At 40.7% G+C, this 10,989-nt stretch overlaps 1 protein-coding gene across 3 annotated transcripts in view; it reads left to right on the top strand.

Annotated features, from left to right (window-relative positions):
• The window catches only part of NEDD4L (NEDD4 like E3 ubiquitin protein ligase), a 34,875-nt gene extending 27,638 nt beyond the window's left edge, over nucleotides 1–7,237 (top strand). For all 3 annotated transcript variants that reach the window (XM_010170754.1, XM_010170753.1, XM_010170752.1), the window contains 7 exons: nucleotides 1,289–1,362; nucleotides 3,013–3,073; nucleotides 3,501–3,560; nucleotides 4,117–4,224; nucleotides 4,867–4,963; nucleotides 5,435–5,507; nucleotides 6,906–7,237. In XM_010170754.1, the coding sequence (XP_010169056.1) occupies nucleotides 1,289–1,362; nucleotides 3,013–3,073; nucleotides 3,501–3,560; nucleotides 4,117–4,224; nucleotides 4,867–4,963; nucleotides 5,435–5,507; nucleotides 6,906–7,008 (576 nt within the window). In that variant the 3' untranslated portion in view covers nucleotides 7,009–7,237. The remainder of the gene's footprint in view (nucleotides 1–1,288; nucleotides 1,363–3,012; nucleotides 3,074–3,500; nucleotides 3,561–4,116; nucleotides 4,225–4,866; nucleotides 4,964–5,434; nucleotides 5,508–6,905) is intronic.
• The last annotated feature ends 3,752 nt before the right edge of the window (nucleotides 7,238–10,989 follow it).

Raw genomic sequence — 10,989 nt, 5'->3', positions numbered from 1 at the left:
ACTAGTGACACCTTATAGAAGTGCCCTTGGGAACGGGAGCAGGAGATGACACTGCTTCCACAAGGACATTGTGTATGTAAGAGGGAGATGATTCAGTGCTGTAATATACTTCATCTAGCACCAAAACATTTTCTGGAGTTAGAGAAAAACAAGGAAGCTCTAGTAAATCTGCTCTTGTTACCCTTCCTTACCTAATAACCAGAAATACGGCTTCGGTAGTTCTCACAAGTCTGAGAAACGCACGGTCAGTATTTTCAGCATGTAAAGGATGGTGAGCCATCTTCAAGAAGCAGAGAAGAACAGGTCTGTATTTCTCCTCAGCTCCTAATGGCTCTGAATTGTGTTTCTCATTTCCTAAAAACAATATCTCCTGTGGTGGGCAGGAAGAAACGAGCCCCAGAAGCCGCCTGTTTCTGGGATCTCTCTTTACATTTGACACTGTAGCCACCCTTCTCCTTGTTAGCTCTGGCCTGTCTGCTCTGGTCCTCGTGGAACGAATAAACTCGAGTTTCAGAGCCGTGTATGTTCCCTGTTAATACTTTTCTTTAATAACATAGTCATTTTTATTTTTCCTATCCAGTAACAGGTATATTTATTCTAAGGGACTATTGTGCTGGTTTTCTCCATGTTGAAACATTCAGTGTTTATCCAGTCCTGCCAAGAGCTTTCCAGACTCCTCCTTTCACAGCTCCCTTTATTAGCTAATGACTTTAATGTCTTAGTGCTACTCAACCACAACATCTGATTTAATTATTAAAGATTAGTAACAGCTTTAAAAAAGGCTGGTTGAATGTGGGTGCCTGTATGAATCTGTTTTTTTCAGGCTTGCACTCCATGGTGACACCATCCGCAGCAAATCTGTGCTGAACCATTTCTGTATTCTGTTTTTCTACTTTACTTTTTTAGCCTTTTTACAGAACAGTTTCTATGTGGATATTAAGTCATCTTTTTTTTTTTTCCTCAAGCATTTTGAAAAATTAGAAGGCATTTTTCTACCCTTATTAAAATGGAATAGATATTTTCTTTACCCAAATGAACCTGCTGTTCAGGACAAGTTTACTTTGGAATGGTTTGCTCACAGTCTAATGTGATTGAGAATTCGGCCTCAGAAGTGATCATATAAAAATTTGTTCCTAATGATGCCATCTTTAAATGTGGAGTGTTTTGATGTCTCATTACAACATAATGATTTTCTGATACTAATTGTAAAATGCTGCTCTGGGAAGGTGGATTTTGTGAGAAATAATGTCATCTTGTGTTTTGTTTTTTTTTTTCCTTTGAAATACAGACATATCAAGTCGACCTGAAGCCAAATGGGTCAGAAATCATGGTAACGAATGAAAACAAAAGGGAGTACATTGAGTAAGTATGTATTTATGGAATTCCTCCTGAGCATAAGAAAGCACACTTGTACTTAGTTGTCTTAGAATGTACCAAACAGCAGTTCCTGCAGGTTGCAGACAGCCCAGTTTTGCCCAGTCTCCTGCCTGCTGCTCTCTGTTCCCCGAGTGCCTGGGGTAACCAGCTCTGCCCCGCAGATCTCCAGCGCCGGGATGAATTTCCAGCCTGGAATTTACAGTTTTCCCCATGAACTGCTAGGTCTCAGAACGCAGATGAGTGCAGATCTGAACACTAAACTGGATCGAGAGAAAAGAAAGAGAACAGGATGTCTGTGTCATTTCTCAAGTTCAGATTTGTTCAGCATGGTGGTCTGCACTCAAGGAAGAACTCGGGAACTGTAAATGTTTAAAAGAGAAGAACTTTGTACTTGTTTGTTAATCTCATTTGCAGTGTTGTGTTACAGTGATTTCTGCCTGTAAAAGTGGAAACAATAAGAATTTCTACTTTTATTTTTTTTATTTTTTGCTACTTTGTGTGTAATGTATTTGCACATCATGTCAGCTCTTTAATTTTTCAGGTATGTCTATTCTTTTTCAGTTTTCAGATGCAAAATAGTAGACATCATGAACTTTTTTATCTCCATCATAAAGCAGTAGCGAAAAGCTCTTTGAAAATATGTGGGCTAAACTTCAGAACAGAGTTAGGTTTACATCCAGACAATTCTTTCACGGCGAGTCACAGTATTTTCATAACTTTAAAGTCAGCGCTTGTATGCTGTCATTTGAAAATGATTCATGCAACTTAAAACTTCAAATATTTTCCCCCAGAATTCCATTATGATAGAATTATTCTAATTGTTATACTTAAAAAAAAAAAAAGGCCAAAAACAAAAAAAGGAAAACAAAAACCCCACCAAACTGCAGGGCCAAATCTTAAATTATGTTTAATTTGAAGCTTCCTCAGTTTTTCTGCCTACCAGAGTGTAAAATAATAATTTCAACTGTACTTGCTGGCATTTTTAATTAGTGCCTCTTCAAAGGTGAGAAAACATTGTAATAGCTCTATTCGTGCAGATCAGGAGCGGCACGTGCTTCAGTAGGGAAGGAACGGGGTTTCCTAAGCATTACTGTAGAACCCGTGAGGTACTGATGCTGTAGGTGGTTAACACTGAAACACAAGCCTTTTCCTTTGATATTGCAGGCTTTATCAATCTATTTATTTATTTCTAGGCAGGCTGTCACATGTAATTACGTTTATCCTCAAATTCTGTAGACTTAATTGGGAATTGTTAATTACTCAGAGCTCTGGAAGAATAAAATGTCTAGTGATTGAGGTACCCGACACTAACAGTAAACACATGATGTAGAAATAAAGCGAGCAGAGCTCTGCAGGGTGCGCAGGCTGTGGCAGTTTGTGTTGTGTGTGGAAGTGAAACCATTGATGCTGTCGCTTGATCACAGTCACTAGGGGTTTGTTCAACAATTCGATCAGTGGCACAAGGTAAATCTGAGCCATTGACAGAAAGCTGCTGGTTTCCTCGGTGTCCCAGTGTGGTTGGGAGGTGGCTGGAGTTGTGAATCAGAAATGGCACTGAGGGTTGGTAAAACCTCTGACCAGTCTGTGCTGTGCTCTGCTCTGAGTGTGCTGATTGTTTCTGTTTATCTCCTACAGCCTGGTCATCCAGTGGAGGTTTGTAAACAGAGTGCAAAAACAAATGAATGCTTTTTTGGAGGTAAGGTTCTTTAGCTGCTTTTTTCTTTTTTTCTTTTTTTTTTTTTTTCAAAAAAAAAAATATTTTTTTAAAATACAGCCTCCTTGTCCATCAGTGTCTGCGTTAAGGGAGTGAGGAGCTTTGCCTAACCGCACAAGTTCTGGAATGCTTATGATTTCACAGTTTTACCTTGTGTAAGAATATATAATCTTTCCCTTATGAGAATAAAGTCATTTTCTTTCAAACTTAAATTATCTGAGCTTGAAATAATTTGGTGATTTATTTTTTTTTTTTAATTAGGGACTCATACTTCAGCAATTATTTCTTTTTCAAAAACCCTTCTTTGTTCTCTGTTGTTTACTTACCTTCCCTGAGGCAAAGATCCTGATACACAGAAACTTAAGATTACATGATATGAGAATTTTAACTTTGCTTTGCTTCCTCTTAGGGTTTCACAGAACTTCTCCCTATTGATCTGATTAAAATTTTTGATGAAAATGAACTAGAGGTGAGTTTGTTGAACTGGCATCCAGAGACACCAGGTCAGGGATGCTCACTGCAAAAAGCTGCGTCATGTTCTAGGCTCATCATTCATCCCTTACTCATGGGAAGGGAATTTGCAGACGATGCTGCTTTGCTCACAGTGGGAAATAAGATTTTTCTCCCTAATGAGTAAATCTGTTGATCACATACAAGCACAAAAAATTGTAATTATTCAGTGATGTGTTTAAGTGTGTGCATACAAAAGCATGTAAGTAGCTCGCTGAATTAATGCCATTATGCCTACATTGGTCATATTTTGAGCAAAATATCATAAAAGATGCTGTCACACGAAGCACACACAGTGTTCAGTGTTTCCCCAGTAAAATGATAGACTTCCTTTGAGAATTCTCCAGCAGAGAAGCTCCAGTTTGGATCGCTGTGTTTGCGTTTATATTGGCCCTGCTGAGCTGTTTAAAGGGTCAGACACAGAGAGGGAAAGCGTAACCGTGTTCTTCTGAAAAAGTGCCCGGCTAACCCAGTTCCACCTGCAGTAACACCCTCACCACTTCCTCCCGCTGCAGCTACTGATGTGCGGCCTTGGTGATGTTGATGTCAATGACTGGAGACAACACACCATCTACAAAAATGGTTACTGCCCCAATCATCCCGTTATCCAGTGGTTCTGGAAGGTGAGAATCTTTTGCGTTTGGCTTCTCTGACTGCTCCTGAAGTGAGTGAGTGTTATGTGCTCCTGAAGTGAGTGAGTGTTATGTATTGTTTTGCGGAGCCTGTTAGGATTTCTTTTTCTTTACGGAAACTGTGTATGTTGGAAATGCAGCTGCGGCGCTCATTAGAGGCTAGATGAGAAATAGACCCAAGATATGAAGTTGGATCTTTGGTTTATCTAAAGTGTCTTGCAGTATTTGTGAAGTAAAATACTTTTATGAAAGGTATATGTTCTCAGAAAAACAACAAAAATACTTTTTCCCATAACAGCCATTGATTTTTCAAAGTGGTGTCTGTTTTTCTATAAAATACTGGGATCTTACAGCTTCCTGTATGCACTTGAAACTCTTATTTCTGGGTTTCTTACATCATCTTCATGCCCATGGCTGGTAAACATGAAGACTCTGTACTTGTATCAGTCCAGGTTTCACTCCAAGGCCCTGCTCTAGTGCAGCAGTGACCTGATTACCTGTGAACCCCTGTCTGCCTTTCAAGGTGTTTGGGTCACCCCCGTTTCTCTGCCCCAGTCTGGGACCCGTTTCCACCTGCAGTGCCCCCCGTGCCCCATCGCCGATGCCCCAGTGACTGTGTGTGTTTGCCAACAGGCCGTTTTACTGATGGACGCGGAGAAGCGGATTCGATTGCTGCAGTTTGTTACTGGGACGTCACGCGTGCCTATGAATGGATTTGCTGAACTGTATGGTGAGCTCCACTTGTGAACGTGGGCATGAGTGAAACTCAGTCATAGCCAACCTCTGGCCCCCACTTCAGAATTCTGCTGGATGCCAAGAGCACCAGAGAATGTGGGGGGGAGCACCTGGAGTAGTTTTGTACAACATGGTGTCAGGTAGATGCTCACCTAGCTTCTACAGGAAAAATTCAGTTGTCAACAGGAATAACAGGTCATAAAGAAGAGAATGCAAGTTTAACCAAGCACTCTGCTTTTTAACTGTCGATGCCTGAGCTTACTTCTTTTGCCTTACACGTACTCTATGCAAAGGTAGAGAAACTGGGCTTGGAAATAAATAACCACATTCCTCTGTGCTTTAAACAGTTTTTACCAGGTATTTTGTACTAGTTGAAATCTAGCCTACCATTTATTCAAACACTTGATGTTAAAATCTCTGTAGTGCCCAGCAATTTATCATTCATATGATTTTCATTTTCCACCAGGTTCAAATGGTCCTCAGCTGTTTACAATAGAGCAATGGGGAAGTCCTGATAAACTGCCCAGAGCTCACACATGGTAAGTCATAAAAGCATAAGTTCTGTGTGGCTTTTCTGTATTGTTACACTGCCAAGGAAGGGGGAAACGTGCTTATCTCTAACTTATGTTAGCTCTGGATCTTACAGCCTTTTATAAAATGGGATACTCTGAAACCCATATATTGTGTATATTTAAAAGGCAAAGAACAGTGAGTGAGTATCTGCTGACACTCCCAGGGTAACAGGAGGTTAACAGGGATACTGGAAGGAAAAATAGTGCCTCACCGTGTAGGGCCAACACTAGTCACTGCCACCTTTTCTGTGGCTTAGAGGTTTATCACCCCTTCCTCCTTCCTTCTGGAAAACTATGAAACTGAAGGACAGCTGTGAGTTGGAAAAGCAGGACTACAGTTTGTACAAATAAGGGTTGATCCTTTTTTTTTTTCCCCTTGGTGCTGTGATTCTACTTCAGCTGTCACTCCACTAAGATGTACCACGCTTTACTCTCACTATCATTCTCTCATTTCTCATCATAATCTCACCATCTCTTTCTCATTTTCCATGATTTTATTTTTCCTTATCCCAGTAAGTGGCTGTAATGAACTGCAGAAAGACTGCCACAATAGAGCCACAGAAAGCCATGCTACATGAAGGTCATAAATTGTTGGACAATTCACTAAAAATGAGGTCATAAACTGCCTTAATTTAACCCTAATCTATAGAATTTACAAATGCTGAAAGCATTCCATACAAATCTTTGTCTTGCTCTATCAAGAACATGGCTTTTTTTTAAGGTAACTTAAAGTGCTGTATAGGAAAACTGACTTTAGAACATTGATTATTTTTATGGAAAAAACACCTTTCTGTACCATTCTATAGAATAAAAAGTTTTATTTAAAAACAAAACAACAACACAACCCTAAACACATTCCAAAATCAATCCATCCTCTTTACATTTCAATTACCTGTTACATTTTCCAAGACCTTTTCAAGACCTTCTCTTGGATTTTTATTCTTTTCTCCCAGAGGGGTAGAGAGTTTGTCCTATAAATTGAGACCATCTTTTCAGAGCCTGAGGAAACCAGCCTTTTGACAAAGATGAAGTGTTTTCAATCAGCTGAATGGGGGAAGAGAGTTCTGTTGGCCTTTTTCCTCTCCTGAGTGGTTTTTAACAAATTCCTGCTTCCAGCTCTGCAGAGAAAGGCAGCACACAGTGATTTCTGACAGCTTTGGTGCCACAGGGCTGGTCTCGGATGCTGCCTGCGGGGAACACAAGCACTGGTTAGGTTTGCAGAGGGCACTGTGGAGACTGTCCCTCTTGGACAGTAAGATACAGGCTCTGTTAAGGCTCCCAAATTATTTAACCTTTTCTATTTCTTTAAAATTACGTGTGTTTCTCAATAGATTATTAAACGATTCTTTTCCTTCTGAATTTCAGCTTTAATCGCCTAGACTTACCTCTTTATGAATCTTTTGAAGATTTGCGAGAGAAGCTCCTCATGGCAGTGGAAAATGCTCAAGGATTTGAAGGAGTGGATTAAAACGCCACCGTTTTCCCCCCTGGAGCAAGCTCTGCTTGCGCTTCTGCGTTTGCCTGAGGGACGGTGAGTGACATGGCAGAAGAGTTGCACAGCGCTGGTTCATGGAGCAAACCCTTCGACAGTGCAGTTGCCTGAATCCAGAAGTTTGAACTATAATCTGTGGGTGGCTTTTCTGACGTCTCCACAGCAGATGAGCGACGGCTTAACATGAACTCTGATCACATTTCAGCAGGTTTAGGACTTACTCTATTTATGTTGTGCCTCTGTAGGCAAAGCCCTTAATAAATATTTTACATAATTTCTAATGACAATGAATGGAATTAATCATTTTACAGGTATAGTATTACAACTCATGTTTACTTTTTAATTGATTTAGTCATTTTCAGATTTTATTTCATTACAATTAAATATCATCTACTTGGAAAAATGAGCATTTTTTCTTAATTTCAAACCAGACTTGATGCCAGTGTCATTTTTTGAAAGCACATTTTGAGCCTCGTGTTCCCTAACCATTAAGAAAGTAAAAGAAAGCTATGTTGGACATTTTCTCTACCTGGGCTATATATCGAGAGCAACTCTTTTCATTGAGCACATCAATATTTTTCTGTGTCCAGAAGTACAGACTGGATGTTGCATTTTTGTATAAGTATTAGAATAGTTACAAGTCAAGGGAGAATCATAACATAGCATGCCAAATCTCATGTTCCATAAAGAATCTGCCTCATTACTGGCAATAGTTAACATGTACTATAAAGCATTTTGGGGTAGGGTTGGCATTAATCATTTTAGGAGAATATGCTGAACCCTGTCATCATCTTTGTACAGTGACTCTTTTATTATCCTTTCCTCTTTACTGTTTGCAATGGAGGCATTTGGAATGAAACCCGGCACTATGTGATTTGGCACTATAGACAACAGGTCTGTTTGGCTCCTATTTGTATGCATTTGCTAATGATATCTAAATAACAAATTTTTTTGTTTGTTTCTAACTGCACCAACTCTAAAGGCACTTTATGTAACACATGGAAGTCATATCTGTTTTTTATCATAAACATTAATGTGATTATATTCCTTCTCACTGCACATGTCTCTCTGGTGCAATATCTATCAATTGTGAATTTGGCTGCTGCTGATGTATAAAAGAAAAAAAACCACAGATGTAGAGCTGAGCCTGCAGACATGTTCCTCAGCAATTGTTTTTGTGATTTATTTTTTACTTAATCACAAAGATTTATTTAATATACACTGCTATCTAATCAATTTTGTTACCTATGACATGTTGCATGCTTAAACTATAATGTCCGAGTTGCATCTCTTTTGTGACGGATTAAAAGTGACAGATTTGTACTTGATGCACTGAAGTTAAATGGTTACAATACGACTAGAGCAGGTTTGAGGGGTACAGCTTCAGCAGTTTAACCGTCAGTTTTGCCCACACACTTACCTACAGATAGGCTTTTTTCCCCCCCAATGCTTGTGAAACAAGGTGACAGCACATGCCAAAACAAAATGTCACCTCATTGCCAACAGCTTTTTCAGCCCTGCCCTCACCCCCTCCCCAGCACATACAGCCTGTGGCTGAGAAGGAACAGCCACAGCCAAAACATCAACCTAGTGATAGCTCAGCTGGAACGAGGCCACGATGCTGAGAACACTCAGCAAGTGGTTGCTTGTTAGCAAAACATGTGAAGAGCTAAAAGATGCACGAGGAAGGTTATTTTATTATTTGTATACAGATAGAGATTCACTGTCTACTATTAAGTGTTCCCTGACATTCCTTTCTGACCTTTTACCTTTGACCAGTGAGCATGAACACAGGAAAGGGGATTACCTCTGAGTAGGCAGAGGAAGGTGGAGAGAATGAGATAAATCAGGTGTTTCCACTGACCTCCTGCATGTTCAGCACAGCTGGCTATAACATGGACTTCCTTGAGGAACTGTCATACTCCAACATTTGTTTTCTTTCTGTCTTAACCTGGAGGATTTTTGGTGTGGTTGGAGGCTCCATCCATGTCCAGTGCTGTGTATCAGAACCTTAAGAACTCCTGAGACTTTTGGTTGTGAAACTGAAAGGTAGTCTCATGTGTAAGGCTGTGACCCAGCAGTACTGCAGCTGCAGGGTCAGGCTGTGTTTAAGAATCTGCCCTTCCTCTTCTTGTGATCTTGCTTTGGTCCTTCCCTTCTCTCCCCTCACCCTCAACTTCCAAAACAGGGCTATTAGTACTTGTTTACATCACAGCCCTCTCAGCTATCTAGAATTACACAGTGATGTTTGGATTTTTATTTAAAAAAAAAAATAAATTACAATGACTTAACTAGTTTAACATCTTTTCAGATGCACTTACCTCACCAACTGACAGATGCCCCAGAAGGATGCACTAGGGTCTTAAAATAGTGAGGCAAGTGCCAGTGTAAGAACTGTAATTCATGTGTTTGGCCTGTTGTGGTGTATTTGAGAGAAGAGGTTTTCATTTTTAGGAAACATTTTGGTATGAAAAGGCAGCCCTCAGCTCCCTCAAGGTGTGCCAGTAAGTGTCAGCTTTGAGTGCAGCACATAGAGACAATTCAGATTTTATTACTGTTGGCTACATTGCTGGATAAACCCTTGGCCAGACACACCCCTCTCATCAGCCAAAGAGTTAAGATCCTCTGTGCTCTGACAAAACCCACAAGTAAGTTACCTTCAGTTTTGCAACAAACTCTGTGAGGCTGAGGAAATGGTGTCAGCTCTGCAAGTAGCAGCTGCAGAGGAAATGGATTTTCTTCTGCAGAGCTCTTAAAGCCATGGTGCTGCTACTGAGCCTAAGCTGGATTCCAGACTTCCCCTCCAGAAGTCCTTCTGGAGCTCCTGAAGCTACACTTGAAGGAATCTTTCTAGGAAAAAAGGTAACTAAATGTCATTTACTTAAAAACATCTAAACCACAAAGTGACTCGCACTCCAGTGGGACTGGGACCGTAGGGCTGTGCCTTTCTTAGCACAGTACACGCTTCTACACTGACAGTTTAACTCCTTCACCACAAAATGGCCCAACAGGACTTTAAAAATTCTGTTCAGCTATGTTTTTGGTTAATAACTGGTAATCATGAAGTCAGTACCTAAACCACTTGTGTTTGCTCTTTAGAAGCCTCAAGGCTCCTGCTTGCCTGCCTAGCTGCTGCAAATTGCTGCTTTTTAGCTTTCGGTCCAAAATTATCAAAAACCAAACCAAACACCAACCTCTGTTACCACCAGATTTATTTTACCTGTCTCTCTCCCGCTGACTCTCATGTCTCTGAAGCGCTAGGCTGGAGTGACACATGCTGATAAATGAGCAGAGGATGCTGCTGTGAGTAGAAAGCCCACAGCTCCCACCGATCCTGCGCCCCACGGGCTGCACTGCAGGTGTGTCAGACCCGTCATCACAACTGCAGCCTTTCTGGGCACTGAAGGGGCAGCAATTACAGCCAGGGAGAGGAAGAGAGATAATTGGACTGTACCTTAAAGAGTTAAAATAAGTGATCATGTGATTGCAAGGGCTAATTACCAGTATGTATAGCAGAAAAAAGGTAGATTACCAGACTGGAAATCCTTCTTACCTTTGATAAAAACTTTCCCTTTTGTATGTAAAGTTACAACAACAAAGAGAAAACCTCTACAGTCTTCCCGTCTGCTAGGATGTTGCACTAAGTAATGCACATTTGACATGCTGGGGAAGCTGGGATTTAACCATATTAATGTTACACAACCATCGGCGCTGTCGTCGCACACCCACAGCCCTGTCAGACACCGTCACCACAAACCACATCTAGTCCTGACGCACACTTCTGACCAGCTGTTTGCTCACATTTATCCTCCACTTACATGTTGGTGTTTTTCCCCTTTTCTGTAGTATTTCACACAGACCTTGTTTTTTCCCCTTCCTGTTTTACACACAGTGCACATCCACACACAACCATCCATCCATTGCAGTTTGGTACTTTAATCTCTTCTGTTGGATTTG

Source organism: Antrostomus carolinensis, unplaced genomic scaffold (assembly GCF_000700745.2).
Source record: "Antrostomus carolinensis isolate BGI_N321 unplaced genomic scaffold, ASM70074v2 scaffold8806, whole genome shotgun sequence".
Classification (NCBI taxonomy): Eukaryota; Metazoa; Chordata; class Aves; order Caprimulgiformes; family Caprimulgidae; genus Antrostomus; species Antrostomus carolinensis.
Note: the sequence above shows the minus strand (reverse complement) of the source record. Positions and strands in the feature narration are given on the sequence as shown.